Here is a 27,935-nt window from a genome sequence, read left to right as displayed (position 1 = left end):
CACCCCCCACTCCATCACGTCCCCATCAGCTGTCCAGTGGGGAAACTGAGGCCTTGGGGAAAGTACTTGCTCCTCGTTGGGCTTGGAAGAACTCTCAGACCATCAGGCATCTGGCCAGAGCGCTAAGAGTGGGTGAAGTGGGGCGGCGGGCGTGGGGCGCACGGAGGAAGGCAGGCCAATGGCTCCCTGTCCCAGCAGCACTGGCCAGGGAAGGGGTCCCAAACTTACTCCCTAAGAAAGCCTCTCCTCAGAGCACTGACCGAGCCCACCGGGAGCTAGTGGGGGAATTTTAGGCACCAACAAGGAGCAGAATGAGACAGGAAGAGCCTCTCAAACTGTGGGAGGCCGGGTGGGGTCGCTTCTAAAATCGCTTCCATTCCCACACAGTGGGGCTGAGGGACTGTCCAGGCACCAAGGGAAAAAGGGAGACACCCCACCCAGGGTGTGGGAGCCGTACCTGAAGCCTTGAATGCTGTCAGCTCCACGGCCTGAGGACAGAGGAGGCCCGTCAGGGGCTGGTCCCCCTCTCCTTCTGCTCCTCTGGCTCTGGGGGCCCTTGGCTACCTTGGAGATGACTGCTCCACCCCCGGGGGCCTTGGCATTCAGGTTCTGCCAGCTGCTCCCAGCACCCTTCAGTCTAGGAGTTGATGGAGGAGGCCCCCTGGGTCCCCAGGAGAAGCCCCCACCCCAGCCCCATGCTGATTCCTGTGGTTTCCCTAACCCTTCTGGTCACAACTGCCAGCCCCTTGGTTGAGCCCTGCCACCCCTGACCCAGCCTCACCGGTCTCTCGGGTTCTGCAATGGAGGAGAAGGTTGTGGGGATCGTGGGGCCATGGGTTCCTAGAAGGGGGAAGACAATTGAGCAGGTGAACCTGTAGGAGACCGAAGCAGGAGGCTGTCTCTCTCTGCTCCCCTACCCTGAACAGGGACCTCATTATTAAAAAAAACTCTTTTAAGAATCCACTCAAAAATTCACCTTGTAGATTAGCACTGAAGAAACCAGGACCCAGAGAGGGAAAGTAACTCGCCCAAAGGTGCAGAGCAGGGGAAGTAGGAGCTGGGACACCAATTCCTGGCCTGACCCTGAAGTCATTCAACCCATGCCCTGTCTCAGGGCGCCGAACCCCATCCATCTACCTGCCTTCAGGAACCCTCCACACCTCTGCTGCATGGAGACCCAGGGAGGGCGACTCTGGCAAGCTCTGCCTCTGGGCTGGGCCCCCAGGGACCCCTGCTGCCTGGTGGTGGAGTGGTAGGAGGTAAGGAGCCTTTTATAAGCCACTCCCAGGCCCTGCAGCCTCAGGACTCCCTGGGCCTGTCTCCTTGTCTTTCAGATGCTTGGGCTGAGCACTGGGGAGGCTGGGGCACCGGGTAGCACTTGGACTGGAGGGTGGTGTGGTCTTACCTCTAAGAGCCAGGTGTCTCTGGGGTGGAGCCAAGACTCTGGGGTCATCCCTGGCCACCTCCCAGGGACATGAGGGTCTAGAGTGGAACCCCGGGCCCGTGGGACTGGAGCGAGCCTGAAAGGAAGGGGCATCACCACTGGGATCCCTGCCAGAGGTGGGACCTCCCGCCCCTTGGCCCCCAGGCCTGCCCACCGTGAATGCCTCTGCTGCCTTCTTCTCAGTCATCCTCTGCAGGGCGCTCCGGACCTGGAGGATGGGGCAGGGGCAGGGCTGGGACCCTTCCCCGACCCCCATGGGCTGGGTGCAGAGCCCCCGACAAGTAAGCCCTACCCGCCCCCATCCACATCCCACCCCAGCAGCAGCCAGGGTCCCCGGACTCACTTCTCCATTGTAGGCGGCATAGACCAGGAAGATGTACGGCCCCTGGGGACAGACCCAGGGTGAGGGTGGGTGACCGCCTGGGAGGCCCCCATCTCCCACTGCCTGGCCTGGCACCACAGCACAGGCAGCCCCGGAGACATGTAGAGACACTGGCCAGTGAACACAAGTCCTGCCCTGTCCGCCAACCCGTGATGGGGAGCGGGCAGTTGTGGCATTCCATGGTAAAAAGAACCAGGAGGGCCTGGCCCTGCCGGATCCCGTGCCTTCAGTCTCAGGTCAGCAGGCAGCCTCTCTGCCCTCTATCCCTCCATGCTCCACCCCCTGACCTGCCCTGTCCTCACGGCCTCACCACCTCCTGAAGCTCCAAGGCTAAATGAGGTCCAGGAACAGCAGACCTGGACAGGGACCTCACTGCATCCTGACTGTTCAGTTCAGTTCAGTCATGTCTGACTCTTTGGGACCCTGTGGACTGCAGCACACTAGGCCTCCCTGTCCCAACTCTCGGAGTTTACCCAAACTCATGTCCATCGAGTTGGTGATGCCATCCAACCATCTCATCCTCTGTCATCCCCTTCTCTTCCTGCCCTCAGTCTTTCCCAGCATCAGGGTCTTTTCCAATGAGTCAGCTCTTCGCATCAGGTGGCCAAAGTATTGGAGTTTCAGCTTCAACATCGGTCCTTCCAATGAACACCCAGGGCTGATCTCCTCTAGGATGAACTGGTTGGATTTCCTTGCAGTCCAAGGGACTCTCAGGAGTCTTCTCCAACACCACAGTTCAAAAGCATCGATTCTTTGGCACTCAGCTTTCCTCTAGCTGAATGCCTCTCTGAGTCTCTGTTTCTTCATCTGGGAAGTCGGGATGCGGCCAGGACTTGCCTCCTGCTGTGTGTGAAGGCCGAGTCACAGCGGCTCCTCCCCACACACTCTAGGACTACAAAGTTCTGGCCTCTCACCAAGCACCAGCATGCTTGACCCTCACAGCAGCTCCATGGCGGGGGGTGGAGGGAGGTTCATTCTCCCCATTTGATGGAGAGGATCCTGGGGCCGGGGGTGGGGACAGAGCAATGTGTCCCAGGCCTAAGTGTGGGCCTCCACTGGCAGGTGGCTGGTGGAGCTTAGGACTTATCACCCTCTACCTGGACGATGCAAAAGGCAACAGTTCCTCCCCTGAGGCTCAGACAAGGGAACACAGGTGAGGGAATGTGGGGTTCCTTAAGGCCCTCTATCTTCCCAGGGCTGAGAACTGGAGCCCCAGAGCCCTACCACTCTCCACGGCTCCCAGGCACCAACTGGGTCGCTACCAACCCCAACGCTGCCCCTAAGCCAGACCCTGGGGGCTCCCAGCCCCACACACCCGGCCGGTACTTTCCCTGCAGCTCTCCGCACGGCGTCCCCCATCTCATCTCCTTTGACTCAGTCCTTGTGCTAAGTCGCTTTGTGAGCCCATGGACTGTAGCCCATCAGGCTCCTCTGTCCACGGGATTCTCCAGGCAAGAATACTAGAGTGGGTTGCCATGCCCTCCTCTAGGGAATCTTCCCAAGCCAGGGGTCAACCCCATGTCTCCTGCATTGGTAGGCAGGTTCTTTACCACTAGCGCCACTCCTCACACCCAAACATTCACTCCAATCCAACCACACCAGCAACCTGTCTAACATCCTCCAAGGCCTGGGTGGAAGTCTGAGCTCCTCACACCAGCTCTGGGGACCCTGCATGGTCTGGCCCCCATGTTCCCTCCTGCGCCATTTCTCACCAGCTCCCCCGACCCCATGTCTCCCTCCATCTGATTCCACTGTGCTCCCCTAACTTAAAACTTTATTCCCCTCTCTCCATGCAGCATTCAGGCATTCGCTGAGCACCACTGCCTCCAGGGAATGCCCACCCTGCCTCCCCACACGACCCTGACTGCCGCTTGTGCCTCTCAGTCTCAATTGCACCGTACTGCAGTTGTGTGGCTCTGGTGTCTGTCTGCGCCCCCAGGCTGAGACCTCCAAGGGTGGTTTCTTTGATCCTGTGCCCCACCACGGTCTCAGCATGCAGCCCAGCTCGGGCACAGGGGAGGCACTGGGGAAGAACATACTGAATGAATGAATGAAACCATCTTGCAGCAGGTTATGCTTTGGTCTTTGCAAATATCATCTCAATGGAACCCAACAGTGAACTCATGAGGTGGAGATTATGATTCCCTTTATACAGATGTAGAAACTGAGGCCTGTCTCCACTTGTCTAGGCCGCCCAACAAGACCCTCAGGCACGGAAGGTGTGAGCCCCAACCTGTCACAGGACTGAGGCTCTGCTCTTCCAGCACAAAACCTGGCAGAGAGGCCAGATGGAAACAAATCACCCCCAAGAGCAAATAAATGAGTCCGGGCAGATTTCAATCCCTCCAGCCCCATCTCTGCTCCCTGGTCACCTGGGGCAGGTCCTGCCCAGTTTATGCCCCAAGACAGAGTGAGAAAGCGATGAGGCTGGAGGTTGAGCGGGGCGAGTATGACATGGAGAAACAGCAGGTATGACGGAAGAGAGAGGAGAGGGAAAGGCCAGGCCTGGAGAGGGAAGCATCCAGGAAGGACTCAGAGAACGTGGCTCTGAGCCGACTTGGGAGCTGCCCTGAGACAGTCACGGGAACATCAGAGCGGGCTCAGGTCTCATGCCTTCTGACCCATCACGAGACAGCCTTTCTCCTCTCCTTTCACCAGACCTGAAGGTCTGAGGCTGGCTGGGGGCGGGGGGCAAGAGGGGTGACCCTCAGAGAGAGGGAGAGGCAGGGGAAGGGACCAAGAGACAGGGTCAGAGCCCAACGGAAGGGGAGATGTAGAGAGAGGTCCAGAGGAGCCAGGTAAGACCCACGCCAGAGGAGAAGGGGACAGGGAGAGGAAACTGTGGCAGAGACAGAGCCCGAGAGACAGAGAAGGAATCTCAGGGAAAACTCAGAGACAAGTAACGAGACACCGAGAGAGGAAGGGACCTGCCCTGAGAGGGAGGCGGCGAGGGCTGTGAGGGCGGCTCTGGCCCCGTGGCTGCACGGCCACGGGCAGGGATGGAGCTGGAGCAGTTGCCATAGCAACAGGAAGCTGCTGCCCTCCCCACTCTGAGGCAGGGTGGAGAGACCTGGGCAGGGTCTCTCTGTTAAGTGGGCCGACCGTAAGGGCTTCTCCGTGTCCGTCTGTGTCTCCAGCTGCTCCGCTCCGCCACGTCTGCGGGAGCCGTGCTTCTTTGTGAAGAGCGTGGGAACCCCAGGTTTTCTTCACTCTCCCGGCCCCACTCCGGGCGCGACCCCCATCCTTCCCGAGCTGTCTGCTGCTTCCCCCACCACCTCTGTTTTTCCTTTCTCCAGTCCCACGCCTGTTGGCAGAGGGCGGCGAGTCCCCAAGGCCCAGGGGGAGACGATAGCATGGACCAGGACCCTGGAGCACTTGGCGCAGACCACAGGAAGAGGTGCTGGAGGCAGCAGGGAGGCCGAGGGGCAGGGTGGGCTCTCCTTGGACTGACCTCCCTCCCAGTGCTTACTCAGTCCCCTGGGTGGTGGCTGTTTGTGTCCATGCCCGAGTCCCCATAGATCTGCAAACTCCTGAGGACGGGTGCCTGGACTGACCCACTTCTGTGGCCCCAGGACATGCGACCGGAAAGGCGCACAGTGGGGTTTCTGCAGTCCCATGGCACTGCTTCCTTTACGTGGGTCATGTCCTTCCAAGCAGCACCTTTTCTAAACTGCTGTTTTCACCGGTGGAGTAGCTCGTGCTGCCCCACATAGGCCACCCGCAGATGCCAAGGGGAGAGGCCCCCCCACCTCTTCAGGCTTCCTGCCGAGGCCTGAAGTAGCTGGAGCACAGCCTGGAGGCTGGGACTTCTGCTGCTCCCTTGAGCGTCAGGGTGCCAGGCATCTTAGCCACCCCCTCCTGGGCCTCAGCTTCCTCAGCTGTCTAACGGGCCACAAAATCCTCCCTGAGGTTCTGCTGTTTGATTGGAGGTTTGACCCAGTCCCCTCTTGCCCGTCCTCCCCCCAGCAATGTCCCCAATGCCTTGGTGACAACCACAAGAGAGAGGACACTCCCTCCCCAGCCCCCTGGCCAGCCAGCCACGCCCGCAGAGCTCGTGTGTGGCCCAGAGCCCGGAGGTACCTGCAGGGAATTGAGGCCCACGGCGGCGTAGGCCCAGGCCGGGCTGAGGTGCACCAGCAGGCCCACCAGCCAGGTCAGGCCCAGGACAGGCAGCAGGACCAACACCGGCTTCACTGTGGCCCTGTAGGACAGAGGCTGGGCTGGGGAGGCTAGGGGCCCTGGGGGGGTCCCCACAGGGTTCTGGGGAGGGCAGTCCCTGCCATGCATCTGGAGAGGGGCCGGAGCTGCAGACCGGGGACCACGGCTCAGGACTTGGGTGTAGCTGGAAAGCTCAGACACCCAGAGTGGTAGGGAGTAGGGGTGGTGGAACTAGGGAGGTGGGATCCCAGTTCCAAGCCTGGCTCATCCCAAGCCTGGCTCAAGGGAAGGGAGTGGCAGCTGTCCAGGGGGAGGGCTGAGGCCTGGACAGTGGGTCCAAGGGACATGGATCTGGAAGGGCTTCCTCTTCCCCCTCCTCAAGGCCCCCGGGGAGTGACCATGCTTCTCAAGGCCCCACTGGCTTGGGTTGCCCTTCCCTTGGCAGAGGGTAGAGTGGCAAAGAGGAAGGCCTGGGGTGTTGGGGGGTGGGCCCTCCAGCAGGATATGTTCCATAGAGTGATGGGGTTCTGGTGGGGGTAGAGACCTAGACTCTCACTCTGAACCTGAACTTCTAGAGCCTGCCTCATTTAGGGGTCGCCTCCACGTGTCTCCACCAGAGACAGTGCCTTCTGCGGATGGTGAGTCCCCAGGACAGTGGCTGGCGTCTACACTGCCCCTCATATACACACAGGCTCCATTACCATCCACACGCATGAGCACGTGTGCACACACAGCACGGACACATTGCACACACCCACCCCCATATATAGCCTTGCACTCATGAGTGCACATGGCCACACACACACCCACCCTGGACTCACACGTGCTCACACCTGGCTCCCCCACCTCTTTCTGACTCCCCTAGGCTGGGGTCTCACCACATCTGGATCCTGAGCTGCTGCTGCACGCAGGGCTGTGGGCTCAGCATGCGGGCGCGGCGGCGGGCACTGGACACGGTGACAATCACCACCCGGACCAGGATGCAGGTGTTGGCCTGGAGATCTGGTGTCAGAGTGCAAAAGGGGCTCCCCCTCCCACGACCTGTCCCGCCCTGGCAGGACCCCCGGGCCCCTCCGCTCACGGTCAGCACGAAGAGCACGGGCCCCACAAAGGCCCAGATGGCGTCCGTGTGCACGTTGAGCCAGCAGTGCTCAGTGGCCACGTAGTCACGCGGGGACATGGCCAGGGTGATGGCCACGATGGCCACAGGCACACCTAGGGCAATAAGAAGTGACCTCAGGACCACACCACCCACTTGGTCCTCCCTGGGAGCCAGCCCCCAGCCCGAGCTGCAGCCCCCAGCCATCCCACAGTAGCGGGTGCACTGGCCGCACTGGGCGATCCAGGAGTGGGGTTGGGTGGGCTTGATATTGTGGGTGGCACCGGAGCCCTGAGCGGTTGGGAAGTGGAAGAGCTGAGACAGAGTCGAGGCCTTAGGGCTGAGAATCAGCAGAGTTGGAGGCTGGTGACTGGCATGGGCTTAGCTGGTCTCAGATTAGGGAGGCAGTGCTGGAGGCCAGGAGCGGAGGTGGTCGAAGTGGAGGAGGATTAAGAACTGGAGTTAGGTAGAGCTGGAGGTTGATGGAGCTGAGTTTATGTCAAGACACGGGTGCTGGGCGCCGGGTAGTGCTGGGTGATGGTGAAGAGGGTGGGTGTGGGATGGTGGTGGGCATGGGGCGGTGGGTGTTGGACATAATGGAGGCCATGCAAGGCAGGGTCGAGGGGAACAGAACAAGAGTGAGGGGCAGAAGGGCCTCACCCCAGCCCATGGCATAGTAGAGAGACATCCGAGGGCCGGGGCGCATGCTGACGGCCACCACCTTGCTCCACAGCAGCAGCCCCTCCACCAACATCCAGAAGAAGGCGACCAGAAAGAGAAGGTGCATCACAGCTGTGATGGCTACGCAGGCCACCTGGACGGGAGGGCGGGCGATCCCCACTGAGGCCAGTTATGGGTGCGGCCCGCCCTGGGTCCCCTGTCCATGCTGGGCATTGCCAGCCCAAAGCAGTTTGCATGGGTGAGGTCCCCGGGTAGTGCCCCGGGCCCAGTTCCAACATTCAGTTTTTCCTCTCTAGGCCTTACTCCTCCCTAGAAAGGGAGCCGGGTGCAGACATGGGGGGGCGGGGGGCGGGGGTGGGCAACCCAGAAAAGGCTGAAGGTGTTTTCCCAGCCATCCCTGAGCTCCCAAGACCCCCCTTGCTGATTGCCCACCTTGTTGACCTTTGCCCACTCGCTGGCCATGAGGAAGCCCTCGGCGGAGGCCAGGGAGAAGGTGAGGTTCTTGTGGACTGTGGCCCGCTCTGACCTGGGGACCCTGGACAGACAGGGGAGGTAGTAACGGGGACACCACCACCAACCCCCACCACCCTCAGCCCCAGCCCCACCCACGTCCAGGTGAGCTGGCTGATAAAAGCAGAGAGGGCTGCTCCACAGGGGCCCAAGTCCCAGGGGGGGCCCTGGAGCGGGGTCTACCTGGACCAAGGGTGGATGCCCTTCCAAGGAGGGATGTGGAGGTTGGCTGGCAAGGGGCGGGGTGGGCCCAGGGTGCCACAGCAGGTGGTGAGCTCGCCTTACCCAGCCACCAGGAAGAGCAGGAAGGTGGTGGAGAGGGCGCAGAAGGACACGCCACAGCCCACAAACGAGAGCGTCCTCAGCAGCGACTCCTCCTCAGGGCCTCTCTGGGGAGGGACAGAGACCTCAGAGGGCAGGAGCCTGCCACCACCCTGTGCTGACGGGACCAGGCCTCACCCGTCCCGCCGGCCACTTCCAGAACAACACCCACTGCCCCATACCCACCCCCAACGCACAGGCCTGCACACAGCAGGCACTTAATAATGAGCGTTTGCCTGTCCTCCTCTGCTGGCTCTCCCTAAATGGGGCGGGGGGCTGGCTTGCACCGATTTCTCAGCACTGGACAGGAAGTGGCTGACACACCCGTGGGGAGGAGACAGCATGTGACGACCACCTGCTAAGGGGAGTACGGAGCTGGCACAAATTACTTAAGATGTGTCAAAGGTCCACGCTCTGTTTTCACAGGAAAACTGCATCAGATGGCATGTTTTCCTAGTATGCTCCCCAACACACCTAGTGACCCCAGCATTCCTGGGCTCAGGCCCACCTCACTCAACCTCTTGGTGAGCGACCACCGAGTCCCTTTCTGGCTCCAGCCAGCCCACCTCGCTTGGCCTCCTGGAATTTGGCTTCCCCCACCCCCAATCTGTAAATGCCGGTACCTATCAGAGGGCTGCTGTGGTCGAAACTCCTTCAACTTCCAACTGCATCTCAGCCACGGCTTTATCTACCAGCTCTTGTTTCCAGTTGAGACCCTCCTGCCCTGAGCACGAGGCAACAGGCCCCACGGACCCCAGACCTGTGGTCCCCCAAATCTATTGCCCACCTGAGCCTCCTCAGAAATGAGTCTCTCATCTTCTAGTGGCCCTGGACCCCCTCTCCCTCAGCCCAGTCTCCCAGTCTCCCCACTGCTCCCTGGTCCAGGGTCCCTCCCTTCTCCTAGGCCCCTCGCTGCTTTCCCCTCTGTCACCACCCCAGCCTCACTCCTGGCACTGCAGGCTCCCTCGTGCAAACGCTTCACCCGCTTCCACACATCCTCTCCAACAGGACCACCATCCAAGCATGTGAGCCTGGCATTCCAGGTCTGGGTGATCTGACCCAGGCCCACCTTGCCTACCACCACCCCCCACCACAGACATTGCACTGAAAGCCCCAGACTCATCGAAGTTCTAGAACATAACTGGTCTGCCATTTCTAGCCTCCGTGCGCTTCCCTGGTGGCTCAGTTAGTAAAGAATCCACCTGCAATGCAGGAAACCTGGGTTCAATCCCTGGGTTGAGAAGATCCCCTGGAGAAGGGAAAGGCTACCCACTCCAGTATTCTGGCCTAGAGAATTCCATGGACTGCATAAATCCAGGGGTCACAAAGAGTTGGACACGACTGAATGACTTTGACTCTGCCTTTGCTCAGGTGGCCCTCTGTTTGGCATGCCTTTCTATTCAACTATTGTTCATCCTTTAAAACTCGGTCCTGACATCACCTTCCCCTGCCCCCCTCCCCAGCACTCACCTGGACGTCATACACCTGCAACAGGACGGCAAAGTTGGTGCTGTGGTTGCAGAAGCAGGCGGTCGAGCCCTGGTACATGGCAGTCACGGAGCAGCCAGTGGTGGCCCAGGAGCCCCCTGAGTCTGAGCTTGGGGTGAGTAGGGGACAGAGGGCTCTTGAGATGGGCTGCACATGGGGGTGGGGGCAGGGGGAAGCCTTTCCAGAAACCCTGGGCTCTCTCAGTGCCCTGCCTCTATCCAGTTATATGACCCTGGGCAAGTCACTGCTCCTCCCTGGGTCTCTGTTTCCCATCTGTGAAATGGGAGGATGGGGCTGAAACCAGTGATCGGTATTAACTGCATTAATTACTAAGCAACAGTGACTGATCTTCATTCCCTGGTTTTGGATATATCAACTCTAACACCCATTCCACAGATGAGTCTCTCCCTACTCTAAGCCCATAGAGTAGGCTTACATAGCTCCTATGACAGGGAGCTCACTACCTCCTGAGTAACAGGTTCTCCTGTTCCAGTTTATTCCCAGCTGAGTGGGGCCTGGAACCACCCCGACAAGGAAGTTGATGAATGGAGGCTAAAAACCCACTTGAGTCCTGCCTCATCCTCAAGTGGGAGGGATGTCTTTTTTATTTTTTAATGCCTTATTTAAAGAACTTGGAAACTCACCTGATACTGAAGTTCCAGAAAGCACAGACAGGCTCCACCAACTTCAGAGGGAAGGCCTAAGGGCAGCCAACAAGGACAGGGCAGGTATGTGAGCGCACATGGGCAAGGAGAGAGATCAGTGGATGCAGGGAGACATGACCTCCTGTGTTTGAGGGGCTGGGGGTTGCCCAGCATAAATCACGGGTGCAGGGGTTGGAGAAAAATGCCAGTGGGAAGGCACAAAGAAGGTGAAATGAGGAGAGTTGCAGGCTGGCATTATGGTTAATATCAAAATCCTAGGCATGAACTAAATGTCCATCCTTTGGGGATTCTGTAAGAGAGCCTCCGGAAGTATTGTGAATTTAGCAAAGCTGCAGGATACAGTATCATTATATAGGAGTCAATTGCATTACTATAAACTTAAAATGAACAATTTAAAGTAGAATTAAGAAAACAATACCATTTACAAAAACATCAGAAACTCTCTACTACTTAGCGGCGCATGCATGCTCAGTCTTTAAGTCATGTCCTGCTCTTTGTGACCCCATGGATTGTAGGCTGCCAGGCTTCTCTGTCCATGGGATTCTCCAGGTAAGAATACTAGAGTGGGTTGCCATTTCCTCCTCCAGGGGATATTCCTGACCCAGGCATGGAACCTACATCGCCTGCATTTGCATGCGGATACTTTACTGCTGAGTCACCTGGGAAGCCCGTACAAACTAGAAGTACGTCTAAGTATATCTAACAAAAAACCTTCAAGATCTGTACACTGACAACTAGATATCACTGCTGAGAAAAATGCGAGAAAATCTAAATAAGCTCAGTGACATACCTTGATCAAGGACTGGAAGACTCATTGTTAAGATGCTCTTTCATCATCTTATTTCAATTTGGGAGATACAGTGCAATTCCAATCAAAATCCCAGCAGGTTTTTCCACAGACATTGACAAGCTAATTCTAAAAAAGGTTTTTTTGGCTGTGCCACATGGCATGCAGGACCTTACTTCCCTGACCAGAGATCACCTCTGCCCTCTGCAGTGGAAGTGCGGATTCTTAATCATTGCCAGGGAAGTCCCCTGAGTCTCAAAGGTATACAGCAATGTGAAGACCCTAGGCCAGCCAAAGCAGTTTTGAAAAGGAAGTACAAAGTTGGAGGACTTACATGAACTGATTTCAAGGCTTACCATACAGATACATTAATCAGGACATATAGGATTAGTGTATAGATCTAGGGAATAGAATAGAGAGCCCAGAAATAGGCTTACACATATATGAACAATTGATTTTCCAAAAGGTGACAGGATAATTCAAGGGAGAAAGAATAATCTTTTCAACAAATGGTGTTGGAATGGGATATAGCAAAATATGAAGTTCAACCCCTACCCAACACAATATCCATAAATGAGTTGAAATGAAGCTATAAATGTAAAGGCTAAAGTGTAAACTCCTTTGAGAATATCTTTGTGACCTTGGGATAGGCAAGTTTTCCTAGACGTGATGCAAAAAGCATAAGCCATGCAAGAGAAAAACTGATAAACTGGACTTCATCATATTTAAAACTTATCTTTCAAAAACACTGTTAAGAAAAGCAATCCACAGACTAGGAGATATTATGTACAAAACATATAGCTCAAAAAATGCTTATATCCAAAATACATAACGAATTCTTACAATTCAATAGTAATACAAATAATTTTAAAATTGAGGAAGAACAAAGCTTGAGGCATCACGCTCACTGATTTCAAACAATATTACAAAGATATAGAAATTATGAGATTGGCATAAAAACAGACACGTAGATCAATGGAACAGAAGAGAGAGCTCAGAACTAAACCTCTGTGTCAATTAGTTTATGACAAAAGAGGCATGGATATATAATGGGGAAACAACAGTCTCTTCAATAAATGATGTTGGGAAAATTGGACAGCCATAGGCAAAAGAATACTATGCATTTCAGTATTTTGGGGCTTCCCTTGTGGCTCAGTTGGTAAAGAATCTGCCTGCAATGTGGGAGACCTGGGTTCCATCCCTGGGTTGGGAAGATACCCTGGAGAAGGGAAAGGCTACCCACTCCAGTATTCTGCCCTGGAGAATTCCATGGGCTGTATAGTCCACGGGGTTGCAGAGTCGGACATGACTGGGCGACTTTCACTTCACTCCAGGCAACAGAATAAAACTTGACTACTGTCTTATACCAGTAGTATAAGGCTACTTGAGGCTTCCCTGGTAGCTCAGAGGTTAAAGCGTCTGCCTGCAATGCGGGAGACCAGGGTTCGATTCCTGAGTTGGGAAGATCCCCTGGAGAAGGAAATGGCAACCCACTCCAGTACTCTTGCCTAGAACATCCCATGGATGGAGGAGCCTAGTAGGCTACAGTCCATGGGGTCACAAAGAGTCGGACACGACTGAGCGACTTCACTTCACTTCACTGTCGTATACCATACACAAAAATTAACTCAACACTGAACTAGACTTGAATTTAAGACATGAAACTGTAAAACTGCTAGGAAAAAAACATAGGTGGTAAGTTCCTTGTCATAGCAAAAATATTTAAAAGCCTGAAATATCCAGTTAAACACAGGCAGAAGATATACAGACTGACAATGAGTACATGAAGACGCTCAACATCATCAATCATAAGGAAAATGCAAAACCACAATGAGATATTTCCTCACACCTGTTAAGATGGCTGTTACCAAAAACGCAAGAAAGAACATGTGTTGGCGAGGAAATGGAGAAAAGGGAACCCTCGTACACTGTTGGTGAGAATGTGAGTTGGTGCAGCCACTATGGAAACAATATAGTGGTTCCTCTAAAAATTAAAAATAAAACTGCCTTCAGTTCAGTTCAGTCACTCAGTCATGTCCGACTCTTTGTGATCCCATGAATCACAGCACGCCAGGCCCCCCTGTCCATCACTAACTCCTGGAGTTCACCCAGACTCACGTCCATAGAGTCAGTGATGCCATCCAGCCATCTCATCTTCTGTCGTCCCCTTCACCTCCTGCCCCCAAGCCCTCCCAGCATCAGAGTCTTTTCCAATGAGTCAACTCTTCGCATGAGGTGGCCAAAGGACTGGAGTTTCAGCTTTAGCATCATTCCTTCCAAAGAAATCCCAGGGCTCATCTCCTTCAGAATGGACTGGTTGGATCTCCTTGCAGTCCAAGGGACTCTCAAGAGTCTTCTCCAACACCACAGTTCAAAAGAATCAATTCTTCGGCGCTCAGCCTTCTTCACAGTCCAACTCTCACATCCACGCATGACCACAGGAAAAACCATAGCCTTGACTAGACGAACCTTTGTTGGCAAAGTAATGTCTCTGCTTTTGAATAGGCTATCTAGGTTGGTCATAACTTTCCTTCCAAGGAGTAAGCGTCTTTTAATTTCATGGCTGCAGTCACTATCTACAGTGATTTTGGTGCCCAAAAAAATAAAGTCTGACACTGTTTCCACTGTTTCTCTATCTATTTCCCATGCAGTGATGGGACCAGATGCCATGATCTTCATTTTCTGAATGTTGAGCTTTAAGCCCACTTTTTCACTCTCCACTTTCACTTTCATCAAGAGGCTTTTTAGTTCCTCTTCACTTTCTGCCATAAGGGTGGTGTCATCTGCATATCTGAGGTGATTGATATTTCTCCCGGCAATCTTGATTCCAGCTTGTGCTTCCTCCAGCCCAGCGTTTCTCATGATGTACTCTGCATAGAAGTTAAATAAACAGGGTGACAATATACAGCCTTGACGTACTCCTTTTCCTATTTGGAACCAGTCTGTTCTAACTGTTCTAACTGTTGCTTCCTGATCTGCATACAGGTTTCTTAACAGGCAGGTTAGGTGGTCTCGTATTCCCATCTCTTTCAGAATTTTCCACAGTTTATTGTGATCCACACAGTCAAAGGCTTTGGCATAGTCAATAAAGCAGAAATAGATGTTTTTCTGGAACTCTCTTGCTTTTTCCATGATCCAGCGGATGTTGGCAATTTGATCTCTGGTTCCTCTGCCTTTTCTAAAACCAGCTTGAACATCTGGAAGTTCACGGTTCACATATTGCTGAAGCCTGGCTTGGAGAATTTTGAGCGTTACTTTACTAGCGTGTGAGATGAGTGCAATTGTGCGGTAGTTTGAGCATTCTTTGGCATTATGACCCAGCAATTCCACTCCTGTATATATCCAAAGAAAGTGAAAATATTAACTCAGAAATGATATATGACTCTGCTATATTTAGGATGGGTAAGCAACAGGGACCTGCTGAATAGCACATGAAACTCTGCTCAATGTCATGTGGCAGCCTGGATGGGAGGGGGCCTTGGGGGAGAATGGATACATGTATATGTATGGCTGAGCCCCTTCACTGTTCTCCTGAAACTATCACAACATTGTTAATCAACTACAGCTCAACACAAAATAAAAAGTTTTTTCAAAAGAAAATATATTAACATATGTATCTCCATATTCACTGCAGCATTATTTTCTAGAGCAAAGATATGGAAACAACCTGTGTCCATTGATGAATGAACGAATAAAGAAACTGTGGCGTGTGTGTATATATATATATATAGAGAGAGAGATAGATATAGGCTTCCCTGAAAGCAGCTGATAAAGAATTTGCCTGTAATGCAGGAGGTCTGGGTTTGATCCCTGGATTGGGATGATCCCCTAGAGGAGGGCATAGCAACCCACTCCAGTATTCTTGCCGAAGAGAGAAGAGCCTGGCCTGCTACATTCTACAGGGTCACACAGAGTTGGAAACGGCTAAAGCGACTTAGCATGCACGCAGGCATATATATAAAACAGAATATTCAGTTCAGTTCAGTCACTTAGTTGTGTCTAACTCTTTGCGACCCCATGGAGTGCATTACGCCAGGCTTCCCTGTCCATCACCAACTCCCGGAGCTGACTCAAACTCATGTCCACCAAGTCGGTGATGCCATTCAACCATCTCATCCTCTGTCATCCCTTTCTTCTCCTGCCTTCAATCTTTCCCAGCATCAGGGTCTTTTCATATGAGTCAGGTCTTCGCATCAGGTGGCCAAAGTATTGGAGTTTCAGCTTCAGCATCGGTCCTTCCAATGAATATTCAGGACTGATTTCCTTTAGGATGGACTGGGTTGATCTCCTTGCAGTCCAAGGGACTCTCAAGAGTCTTCTCCAACACCACAGTTCAAAAGCATCAATTCTTCAGCGCTCAGGTTTCTTTATAGTCCAAATCTCACATCCTTACATGACTACCGGAAAAACCAAAGCTTTGACTAGACGGACCTTTGTTGGCAAAATAATGTCTCTGCTTTTTAATATGCTGTTTAGATTGGTTATAACTTTTCTTCCAAGGAGCGTCTTTTATTTCATGGCTGCAATCACCATCTGCAGTGATTCTGGAGCCCAGAAAAATAGTCTCACTGTTTCCATTGTTTCCCTATCTATTTGCCATGAAGTCATGGGACCAGATGCCATGATCTTAGTTTTCTGAATGTTGAGTTTTAAGCCAACTTTTTCACTCTCCTCTTTCACTTTCATCAAGAGGCTCTTTAGTTCTTTGCTTTCTGCCATAAGGGTGGTGTTATCTGCATATCTGAGGTTATTGATATTTCTCCCAGCAATCTTGATTCCAGCTTGTACTTCATCCAGCCCAGCGTTTCTCATGATGTACTCTGCATATAAGTTAAATAAGCTGAGTGACAATATATAGCCTTGACGTACTCCTTTCCTGATTTGGAACCAGTCTGTTGTTCCATGTCCAGTTCTAACTGTTGCTTCTTGACCTGCATACAGATTTCTCAGGAGGCAGGTAAGGTGGTCTGGTATTCCCATCTCCTTCAGAATTTTCCACAGTTTGTTGTGATCCACACAGTCAAAGGTTTTGGTGTAGTCAATTAAGCAGAAGTAGATGTTTTTCTGGAACTCTCTTGCTTCTTCTTTGCCTTTTTTGCATTTCTTTTTCTTGGGAATGGTCTTGATCACTGCCTCCTGTACAATGTCACAAACCTCCGTCCATAATTCTTCAGGCACTCTGTCTATCAGATCTAATCCCTTAAATCTATTTGTCACCGCCACTGTATAATCGTAAAGGATCTGATTTAGGTCATACCTGCATGCGCACATATATAAAACAGAGTATTATTCAGCCATAAAAAGAATGAAATCTTGCCATTTGCAACAATATGGTGGACCTTGAGGCCGTTATATTAAGTGAAATAAGTCAGACAGAGAAAGACAAATACCTTATGATCTCACTTATATGGGACTCTATAAAAAAATAGTCAGGATCATAAAATACAGAGAACAGATTGGTTGCCAGTGCCCGTGGGGCAGGGGTAGGGAGAAAAGGGTGAAGGGAGTACAACAATAAAATTAAAAGAGAGAGGATCTATATGGTTTGCATGGAGAACTGTCAGTAATCAGAAAAGCAAATAGCAGGCTAATGTAAACATTTTTGGAAAAAAAAAAAAGAATATTTCCTATTTTTTAAAAAGCCCAATGACATCTCAAAAAAATTTTAATTAAAAAAATGAATGAAAACTGGGAAAAAGATTTGAACTTATATTTAACAGAGGAAGATATATGAATGCCTGATAAGTGTATAAAATGATGCTCAAAATCATTGATCTTCAAGGAACTGCAACTTAGAACCACAATGAGATGTCAATACAAAACCATTATAATGAACAACGGGCAACAACATAGATGATACTCAAAACCAACATTTGAGCAAAAGAAGCCAGACTACAGTACACATTATTTGGTTCCTTTTATATGACACTTTAGGAAAGACAGCAGACACTTTAGGAAAGTCAGAGTGGGGAAGGCTGACGGGCAAGGAGCTTGAAGAAGCCTTTGGGAAAGGTGGACAAGTTGTGTATCTTGACTGGGGCAGTAGTACATGAGTATATACACTGGTCAAAACTGATCACATTGTACACTTAAAATGGATGGTTTAGTGTATGTAGATTTACGTACTTTAATCAGATTGATTTTTTAAGAAGTCTTGAGATGCTATACAAAAGACATAAGCTGTGGTGTATGAGTGTATTTGTGTGTGTGTGTGTGTGTGTGTACATGTGTCCAGGATTGGTGGTTTTGGGGAAAGCAGACTCTAACTTTCCCTGAAATGCTCTAAAGTTTCAAAAGCAAGAAGGAATTTGTGTTTTACATGTAATGAATTAAATGACATATCCTGCTCATATTTCCATGTCAGTTTATAGCAAAATACCCCATTCCTTACATAACCTCAGCTGATATTCTATTTGTAGCTCTACAAGGCTCTTTTGTTGGGGAAGGGGGAGCACTGTGTGGCATGCAGGATCTTAGCTCCCCAACCCGGGATGCAACCTGTGCCCTCTGAAGTGGAAGTTCTGAGTATCAGCTGCTGGACATCTGGGCAAGTCCCTACAAGGCTTTTAAAGTAGTCCCCTGCTGATGGACATTCAGGCTACTTTAATGCTTACAAAGCGCACTGCATGGTGGGGCTCTCACATCGCCTTGTGTGATCTGATAAGAACCACCAGTTTTTTGAGCCATGAAGAACTATAACAAAATCCCAGCTCTGCCACTTAAACAAACACGATAACAAAATCCCAGCTCGGCACCAGGCACACAGCTCCCCTAAGCTCCTGTTTGTGGAATGCGCAGTTGGAAGATTAAATGAATGCTACTTATTTAAGGCATCTGCCATAAAGTAAGCATGCAATGCATTACTTCCCTTCCCCGCCTCTCAAAGACAATGGCATGGCTTGTGGATGTGTATTTTTCTTGAACAGTTTTAGACTTTGGTTCTCCAGTGAACAAACATTGGGATGTGTGTGTGTGTGTGTCGGGGGGGAACCAAACCAGGATAACTGTCCCAGGTGGCTGTTTCCCAGAAGCACCACACAGTACCTGGGCCTGGTGTTGCAGGTGAAAGGTCACAGCTGTGTTGGCCTCCCCAGTTTCATCCCACACTTCAGAGGAGATGATGGCTGACCCCACCTGGGTGCTTAGGAATCTGTGGGGAGAAAGGGAGCTTTTAAGGGCACCAGGTGTCTGTGGGGGAGAGGTCACACGTGGCTGAGGTCATCAAAGATGATACCCCTAAGTCCAAAGAAACATTAGCAAAAGCCCTGTGTGGGGAATTAGGGCACCTGGGCTCCTTTCTTGCTGGCAATTTGGCTGCCCTGATGGCTCAGATGGTAAAGAATCTGCCCGCGATGCAGGAGACCCGCCCGGGTTCAAATCCTGGGTCAGGAAGATCCCCTGGAGGAGGAAATGGCAACCCACTCCGATATTCTTGCCTGGAAAATTCCATGGACAGAGGAGTCTGATGGGCTACAGTCCACAGGGTCGCAAAGACTGAGTGACTAACATTTTGATTTTCTATTTCCTCCCTGAGACTCAACACTGGAGCCGGGACCCCAGGCAGGAGTCGAGCCATGTTCCCACCAGCACATATTTGCCAGGCCCAGAAATCTGTGTGTGTCAGGGGTGAGCAGGTTTGGCCCTGGGCTGCCAAGGGCAGATTTGCCCACCAGAATGGGGGTGGCTTCTGGGAGGGGACAGAGGCCTAGCCTTCCCTGGGGAGGAGATCCAGGCCCTCAGCAGCCTACTGGGTGGGACCCACCTCTGCATTCTGCTTGTTTCTTCAGAACTGTCAGGGGCCCGAGGCTCCTGGCCAGGGGCCCCCAGGGTGTGCTGGAAGACACTTGAGCTGAACCAGCTGTGGATCACGGTGACTCCAGAGAGGCCTGGATGAACAGGAGGAGGCCTGAGACCCACCCAGTGACTGAGCAGGCACCACAGGTTGGTCCCGAGGGAAAAGCTCTGCCCACTTTACAAACAGCGAAACCGAGGCTCATAGAGGTTAAATGACCTCCCAGAGATCACACAGTTAAGAAGTGGGCAGAACCAGAATTTCAACCAGCTATAGTTGACGTGCTTAAGCTGGCAGCTCCACAGCCCTTTGCCCCTTGTCTTAATCCTCCACCCCAGGTGGCATCCAGGGAAACTGTTTGCGGTTTGAGGGGAGGAGATTAAGTGAATATCTACTATGGGGTAGGTGTTTAAGCTCCTAACAACCCAGTGAGGCGAGCACTAATCTTACAGAGGAGGAGACAGCTCTGAAAGCTGAGGTGACTTATTCAGAAGAGGGCTGAGGTTTGACCCAGACCCCAGAGGGTCCCACCACCCGTCCCCCCTGCCCACCTTTCCCAAGGAGCCGCCTCACTTCAGCAGCGGGGATGCGGATGTGGCCGGGCCCCTCTGGATGCCCGCCGGGCACCATGAACACATAGCCCTCTGTACTGGCCTCTCTCAGGCGTAGGCGCCGCACCTCCAGGCCTGGGGTCAAACGGGGCTGAGTGGCTGCACCTCAGGAGGCAGGTCTTCATGCTGGGCTGGCCCAGCTGGCAGGGTCTGCTTCCCCTCTCCCTGCCACACACCCAGGAGGCCACCATTCCTGGATGGTGGCTCAGCAACTTGCCTGAGGTAAATCTGACATTTCCAAGTCCAGGGGGACAGGGTGGCTGAGAAGGGGGAGTCTCTGGGGGGCAGACCCTGAGCCTGCCAGAAACCGCTGGGCCCCTGAGAGACCCAAGTTTTGCCTGATGTTCCACTGTCAGTGCTCCCCAACTCAATCTGTTATACAAACATTCATGAGTCTGGTCCTGAGATGCAGAAATGACTCAGAAACAGCCCTGGCACTCAGGGAGCTTCAGGCTGAATCATATTAATTGCCACAAAAGCAACTAAAGATATGTTCAAAACACCAGGGTAACAGAGGAGAGAGGAACTGACTGTTGGGAGAGATCTAAAACTGGGGAAGCTTCCTAGCAGAGCTGATGCTCGAGCAGGGTTCTGAAGGATGTATAGGAGTTTGCTAGGAGATCGAGAGAGAGTATTCTGGATGGAGGGCACAGCATGGGCCAGGGCAGGAACAGAAAGGAGTATCTGTGGGAGTCAGAGAGCTCCCAGTTATCAGGGCTGAGGAGGATGTCTGAACCTAGGTCCCACCCGCAGCCCAGCTGTGTGGGACAGATTGGGGCAGGCTCACCAGCATGGCGGTGCTGGAGGTGCATTCGAGGCCGCTCGGAGGTCAGCACGGAGTTCAGCAGGGGTGCCAGGCGCTGCACACTCGCCACCAAGGCCATGGGTCCGCCAGCCACCTGGGAGGAGGCCGCAGCTCAGCCCCTCTCACACTCCCCACTCCACTGCCACCTGCCCTGACCACTGGGGTTAACACGTTCTCACAGATCTGGGAGGTGGTCCGCCTGCTCCAGACCCTCAGAGGCTCCGCCTGAGGGCATCCAGGATCAAGTCCTGGATCCTCAGCCTGACATTTGAGGCCCTTCCTGATGAACCTTCTCCGGCTTCTCCAACCTGGTCCTAAGCCACGCTGTCCTTGACTCAAACTGAAGGCCCCACAGTGCTCTCTGCCTGCTGGTAGGTTGCTTGCCAATGGGGCATACTCAGAAGGCAGAGCCATGCCTTCGCTTCTTTGGTCTGACTTGGTGTTAGACCTATAACAGGTGCTCAAGTTTTAGCTTCCAAAAGAAAGCCATGGGGCGGGGTGTTGGCGGATGGTGCTGGTGAGGACAGAGTGGGTATGGGGATCATGCATGGCTGGGACCCCTCCTCTGTGCTGGCCAGGTCACCTGATTTACACCTACTCCTCTCCATTGCCTAAGCAAGACAGGTATGATCATCCCCATTTTCCAGGGAAGAAACCTGAGGTTCAGAGTCTAGTTTGCCCCAGTCTGCCACAGTGTCTCAGATCCCCAGAAAAATGTGGGGTTACACCCTCCCCAGGATGGAGAGCACCAACTGGAGAGGTGAACATCCCACAGAATCAGCCTCCTGGGTTGTGCCATCCCCACCCCACCCTCAAACCCAGGTTTCGGTTCTGTTCTGAGGTCACAGGGACCATGCCTGCCTCTGAAGCCCCAGAACTCTCAAGGCGATGTTCACGACCCCGTGTTTTCTCCCTTCTCTGAGCTGATGATTCCCAGGTCTACAGCCATTTCTGCCATGACGAGATTTCCAACACCCTCATTATCTGTCTCGTCTATTCTCCATGGCTGAACACTTAGTATAGAGGACCTCCCACTTAAGGTGGTCAGTGATTGTTGGATATGGGAGGCCCTTGTTGAGTAGTGGCTCTTAATTTTTAATTTGAGAAGCTGTTGTTCAAGAGCAGTTGTTTGTGGAAGTTCAACTTATAAAACAGGAAAACGAGGAGCTTCTCCAGATGGATGGCAAAATGGAGCTCGGAGATGGGTGCTGACTTGCCCACGGCTACACAAATGGGTGACAAGGTAGGAACTAGAGCCCAGGGCCCTGTGGCACCCAGCCCTGCCAGCCTCACCTCACTGACTGACAGCCACACACCAGCCAGTGGCTCCTCCAGGACCAGGCTGGCCACAGACATGACGGCCTGGCCCAGCTGCTCCCAGGGCCCTGTCGTGGGCTCTGGCTCCCACGCCCCAAGGGCGGCCACTCTTTTCAGAAAGCACAGGACAGCCAGCAGTGCTGCGGGCCCCAGTGGAGCTGCCTCCTTTGCCAGGACTCCCTCCAGGATTCTCAGGAAGCTGGCCGCCTCCGTCAGGGACAGGTCTCCGTGGGCTTCAGAGAGAGGGTCAGGAAGGAGCTGTGGGGCAGAGGAGCCACTGATGGTGGGTCTGGCTGTCATAAGGGGATGCCTCCAGCCCCCCACCCCAGCACCAGGGCCTATGCTTGGCCTCTGCCTGTCTTCTTGGTGAGTACAGATCTAACTACTCATGAGCCCCCAGCTCTCAGAGTGCATGGGTACATGAACAACCTTAATTCCTGCACACACGTTAGGAGGGTGTCCCCTTTCTAGATGAGGACACTGAGGTTCACGGAGGCCACCCAAAGTGCCCCTGGGAGGGGGCTCACCACAATGGCGTTGGCCAAGGCATTGACTCGGCTGATAACATCCTGGCCAGGCCACGACTGGGCGTCCTGCAGCAGCCGGTACTTCTCTGCAAAGCAGTGGATGCCAGGCTAAGCCCTGGGCGACCTCCTCCCCAGAGGTGCCCCATCCACCCTGTGCCACCTGCAGAGGATGGGGACACTGATGGCGGTGTGTCTGGAGACTTAAGTGTCCTGGATGGGGAAACTGAGGCACAGAATGGCAAAACCACCTGCTTGAGGTGAATCCCACAATCTGGGATTCACCCCCAGGTCAGAATGGCCCCATTTATCTGTGGTCTAGACTCCACCGAGGCCCCAGGATGCTGAGAAGATTCCCAATTCCCAGGCTGTGCCAACTGCTCCCCTCTCAGCCTACACTGGTCCATACCCAGCGTCCCCTTCAACAGAGGCGGACAGCGCACCTGTCCGGTAGCAGCAGAGGAAGGGCAGCGGCTGCAGGCAGAGCAAAGAGCCCTCAGTGTGGGGTGCTGGGTCCCACGTAGGGCACTCCTCTGAGGGCACTGGCCAGGGTGGGAGAGGTGTCAGAGCCGCCTCCTGGCTCCCCACCGACTCCATGACCCACAGCCCATTTGGGCCTTGAAGGCACCTGCACGCCTGAGGGGCCACCAGGACGCGCGATCCTGGAGTTAGGAGGCGACATGGGAACCGGAGGAGTGCGGCAACCAGCACTGGGCGGAGCAAGGCAGCCACGGGGTTGGGGGCGGGGAGGGGGGGGCGAGGCGAGTCCCTCCAGGCTGCTATGACTAGGTACCAGGTAGGTACTGGGAGCGTGGAGAAGGCGTGGCCAGACTTGGGTGTGGCCCGGTTGGCAGAGGTGGGTAGGGAAGCCAGGAGGTGGTGGGTGGAGCCAAAGGTGGGCGGGGCCTGGCAGCAGGAGGCGGGGCAGGCCGTACCGGGACAGAGAAGCCGCACCCACACCGGCGGCAGCAGCGAGGGTGCGACGTCCAGGGCGCCCAGATCCCAGCGGAAAAGCAGGCCACCGGGGGGCGGCGCACAGGCCCGTGCCCGGTGCATTTGCGCGGGGCTCAGCGCGCGGGCCCACAGGTGGAAGTCGGTGAGGTTGCCGCTGAAGGCGTCACGCGCTGAGAAGCCACCGCCCAGAGAGTCCTGGTCCTGGCCCAGCACGAGGATGCCGCCAGGTGGCAGCGGGTGGCCGGCGCCCAGGCCCCGCGCCCCAGAGCGTCGCCGCCCGTCGGCGAACAGCGACCAGCGCCCGCCTAGCTGCTCCCACGTGACGCACACGTGATGCCAGCGGCCATCCGCTCGGAAGGCAGCGCGAAAGGGCGCGTGATGCCCGCGCACCACGAGCGCCGCGTGCACGGCTCCGCCCGGCTCGGCCAAGGCTCGCAGCTGCAGCGCGTTGGCCAGCGTGGGCACAGCCAGAGAGAAGAGTGCTGCCGGGTCGGACGAGGTGGCGTCCCACTGCACGTGCGCGCACGCTGTCAGCGCCCCCAGCGCTGGCAGTGGCATCCGAAGTCGAGCCACCCGGTCCGCGGATCTCTCGCTGAACATCAGTGCGGCCGTGGCGCGCGCGCCTGCGGGGATGCACAGGCGTCCTCCTCAGGTTTCCCACCTGCACACACCGTCCTGCCTCTGACAGCCCATTGTCACATCTGCAAAGCCCGCCCCCTTACGCTTCGGGTGCCTCCCCCCCCTCGGGAAGGAAGAAATGGGGGCTCTAGTGCCCCTAACCCACGGCTAAACCCTCTACTCTCAGTCCAGGACAAGGGAATCTGAGATTGTGACTCGACTTCCTCTGGGCTTAAACCACAAACCTGTCACAGTGGGCTGCTATCTCGAGGTCACCAAAGCTCTCTCCCCCCCAGCCCCTACTTTCCAGGCCCCGGCCCAAACTCACGCCTCTGCGGGGGTCTTTGCAGAGGGGCTTCTCTTTGGCCCACCCAGATGGGGCCAGGCAGCTGCGCAGCAAGGAGCTCATCTGGGGGTGGCAGTACCAGGTGGCCCAACTGCTGCTCACAGGACTCTTGGGCCTGCCACCAACTCAGCCGCTGCCCTGGGAACTTGCACACCTCATCTGCAGTCTCCACTACCTCTCCAGGGGCCACTGGACCTGCAGGGTGGGAGAAGGGTCTATGGGGGAGAAGTGTGTGGGCATCTGACCCTTGCCGGGTGAGTGGGGTGACAGGGCCAAGGACATTGGGCTTGGAGACATTTGGGGCTGGATGGGGCTGAACCCTGGCTATGCTAGCAAGTTTTGTCCCCTTGCTGGGTCTGTTGTGTCATCTGTGTAGTGGTAGGAATGAGACGGACATGAGTGATGCTTTCAGCCTAGGGCTTGGTATAGTGGGGCTGAACTGAACTGCGCATCCTCCTTCCTTTGCATTCCAGGCCAGTGTGGCACATGGATCAGGGGCTGGCTGAGCTGGGGGAGGGGAGAGCCTCTCTGGGGCACCCTTCATACCAACCTGTGACCCAAGGGTTCCTTAATTCACCTGGCGAGTTGGAAGGGGTCCCAGAGAGACTCCTTATCTGAGAGAGAAGACAGGTGGGGTCTGAGTTAGATCCCCACACCCATATGTGCTGTTACTGAATGCCTACTGTGTGCTCCAGCGGGGTACAGTGGAGGTCGCAGGCCCTGCAGTCAGACCTGGATTCATCCAGAGTGTGATCTTAGGCAGGTCACTTCATTGCCCTGAGCCTGTTCCTAGCATCTGAAGTGAAAGTGAAAGTGTTAGTCGCTTAGTTGTGTCCAGCTCTCTGTAATGCTATGGACCGTAGCCTGCCAGGCTCCTCTGTCCATGGAATTCTCCAGGCAAGAATACTGGAGTGGGTTGCCATTCCCTTCTCTGGGGGATCTTTCTAACCCAGGGATCGAACCTCCTGCATTGCATGTGGATTCTGAATCATCAGGGAAGCCCTAGCATCTATTGGATGCTTTATTCTAGTTCTGTGCCAGGGGCTTAGCTTGTGTAACCTTTGCAGTTACCTCATGATGTGAGGTGGCCACTTGGAACCCTAGCAGCTTTGAATCCCCTTGGCCTCCTCCCCTCCACCCCCTGCCTCCTGGAAGTTCAGGTACCAGGAAGGCTAGGAGGCAGTAGCACCAGGGGGCCATTCTGGATCCAGCAGGAGGAGCAGGTGAGGAACAGCAGAGATCACGGGCGTGGCTGGTGTAGACTGAGGAAAGAAAAAAGCACAGGAAGGCAGCTCAGTGTCCCGCCTTGCTGTGCTACCCACTCTGTCATCTTGGCCCTTGTTTGGCTCCCAGACCCCACTGGGCTGGAAGCCCAGGATGGGATGGCCCCCAGGAGGGGTGACATTTACTTGCACAAAAGGGATGGTCTCCAGGAGCCTCTTCCAGGACTGCAGCTGGGAAACACTGTATCCCTGGTGAGCTGGTGGGGAGGAGGGTGGAGACAGCAACAGCCCCCTGGCTGGAGAGGGATGGAAACCAAGTGCAGGGTCTCCTGAGGTGGGAGGGGAGGGAGGGAGAGTGAGCTCCCGACCCTGTAGCTTTCCTTGTGTTCTTTGCGCTTCTCAGCCTGGCATTCAAGGCTCTGTGCAATCAGGCTTCTGCTGAGCTCTCTGGCTCTCATCATTTCCCCACACTGCCACCTTTCCCTTGCTCCCCACACTGCTTCCATTTCCCCAAGTCACATCCCTTCTCCAGACCTTTGGCCACGCTGTCCCTCCTTCCCAGACTGGCCTCCCACTCCCTCGGAGACACCATCTACAAATCAGCTCACTGTCACTCCATCCACCCAGCACCTGCGGCAGACCTGCCACCGCCAGGTGCTGTAGTTAGCTGAGGAGACCCTAATCACAGGTGATTTGGGGTTGCTTTTGGCAGCCTATTAGGGTTGGGGGCGGGGTTCAGGTCTGAAAGAGCCCTGGCCAGGCACAAATGGTCTCAGAAAACACTGGAAGTGAAGTCATGCCCCACTGGGTCCCACCATTTGGCCTCAGGTCACCTGGAAGTCTAGAGCCATCACCAATGATAATTCGTTCCCTTTCTCCTTTCCCAGATAAACTCTGTAAGCATGAAAATCAAACCCCAGCCCGGGAGGACACGGAGAGTCACACTTTTGGGACTCTGAAAAGCACCAAACTTATTGTCACTTTCCTCCCCTCTTTTAAACAGCACTTGTGTCCCCCAGGGTCCCATTCCCAACCCCAAGTCGCTGGGGAATTTTAAGAGTCTGGTCGGGGCACACAGTGTGACTCAATAACTGCTGACTGCCCGCCCCTCTGTTCACATTTGTCCGTGTTTGTCCCCACAAACTCCCTGGCACCCTCCCCCTTCCTTGCTCACCGAACACTCGTTGGCATTCAAAAGAGAGGCGAAGTTTGGTCGCCCCACTGCACGTCCCTTCTTCACAAGAGGCCAGTGGGGAGTCCCTCGTAGGCTGATGGGCCCCGGCGGGGGGCGGGGCGAGGGCGCAAAGGGCTCCCCTTCACCTGTGCTGATCCCGCCCCTGTTCACAGCCCGGGTCTTCACCGGCTTCGCCTGGTGCCTGGGATCTGCTCAACCTCTGCGAGGTCTCAGGGACCAGAGTTTGGCGTCGGCGATCTCACCGCCTGGAGCTCTCGCAGGACCAACGGGTGCGGGGCGGTGCTAGGAGACCCCGCCCCTTGGCCCTAGCCCTCCATTGCGGCGATTCCCCTGCCTGTGCGCTCCGGACTGGGCAGGCGCGGGCCGGCAGGAGATGTTTGAGTCATGGAGGAGGAGGGGATCAGTCTCTGGATGGGACCCGTGTCACAACTCCCCACAACACACAGGTAAAGTCACTCTTATTAGAAAGGGCATCTGGTGAATCTCGGATAAGTTTGTGGAAACCCGAGGCATCTTGGACTCCCCACTTGCATCTCAGGCAGGATGAGGAGGGAGCATCCAGCACCTCACCTCCTGTGTGTCCTGAACTGGTCCCCTACAGACCTCATCCCCTTTACCTTCAACTCCATGTGAGGAGGGGCCGTCATGCTCATTTTCCAGAGGAGGACTCAGAGCTCTCATCCCAGGTTAGACAGCTGGCCAGTGGTAGAGGCTGGCCTGGAACCCTTCATCCAGGTCATGCAACGGGTAACACAGGCAGAATTCCCTGGTGATCTAGTGGTTAGGACTCCTGGCTTTCACTGAGGAGGACCCTGGTTCAATCCCTGGTCAAGGAACTAAGATCCCACAAGGCATACAGACAAAAGAGTGGGGGAAAAGGTAACATGGGGAACGGGGAGAGAGGGAGAAGCCCTGTGTGGGGGAAAGGGAATAGGAGGGTTTTGGTTTCTGAATCCCATGGAGAGAGGACCTTTGCAGGCTGCAGTCCATGGGGTTGCAAAGTCGGATGCAGCTG

The 27,935-nt window shown here is 54.5% G+C and overlaps 2 protein-coding genes across 2 annotated transcripts in view; one reads left to right on the top strand and one right to left on the bottom strand.

The window, feature by feature from the left end:
• The window catches only part of PSMB7 (proteasome 20S subunit beta 7), a 116,695-nt gene that overhangs the window by 8,863 nt on the left and 79,897 nt on the right, over nucleotides 1-27,935 (top strand). The window lies entirely within an intron of this gene.
• ADGRD2 (adhesion G protein-coupled receptor D2) lies at nucleotides 103-27,360 on the bottom strand. Its single transcript, XM_055541774.1, has 28 exons — nucleotides 26,900-27,360; nucleotides 25,912-26,054; nucleotides 25,667-25,764; nucleotides 25,053-25,116; nucleotides 24,485-24,697; nucleotides 23,520-24,161; nucleotides 23,028-23,126; nucleotides 22,588-22,673; nucleotides 22,037-22,318; nucleotides 20,726-20,837; nucleotides 19,879-20,013; nucleotides 19,298-19,421; nucleotides 18,580-18,685; nucleotides 12,846-12,852; nucleotides 10,237-10,260; nucleotides 10,066-10,187; nucleotides 8,560-8,663; nucleotides 8,197-8,299; nucleotides 7,744-7,897; nucleotides 7,066-7,199; nucleotides 6,863-6,978; nucleotides 5,907-6,027; nucleotides 1,788-1,829; nucleotides 1,599-1,652; nucleotides 1,406-1,520; nucleotides 782-840; nucleotides 458-488; nucleotides 103-200 (listed from the first exon to the last, which is right to left on the bottom strand). Exons 1-28 carry the CDS (start codon nucleotides 26,914-26,916, stop codon nucleotides 103-105), a joined length of 3,405 nt encoding a protein of 1,134 aa, XP_055397749.1. The 5' UTR covers nucleotides 26,917-27,360.

The sequence above is a fragment of the Bubalus kerabau genome, chromosome 11 (genome assembly GCF_029407905.1).
Source record: "Bubalus kerabau isolate K-KA32 ecotype Philippines breed swamp buffalo chromosome 11, PCC_UOA_SB_1v2, whole genome shotgun sequence".
NCBI classification, from domain to species: Eukaryota; Metazoa; Chordata; class Mammalia; order Artiodactyla; family Bovidae; genus Bubalus; species Bubalus kerabau.
This window is presented reverse-complemented; position numbering and strand designations above follow the sequence as displayed.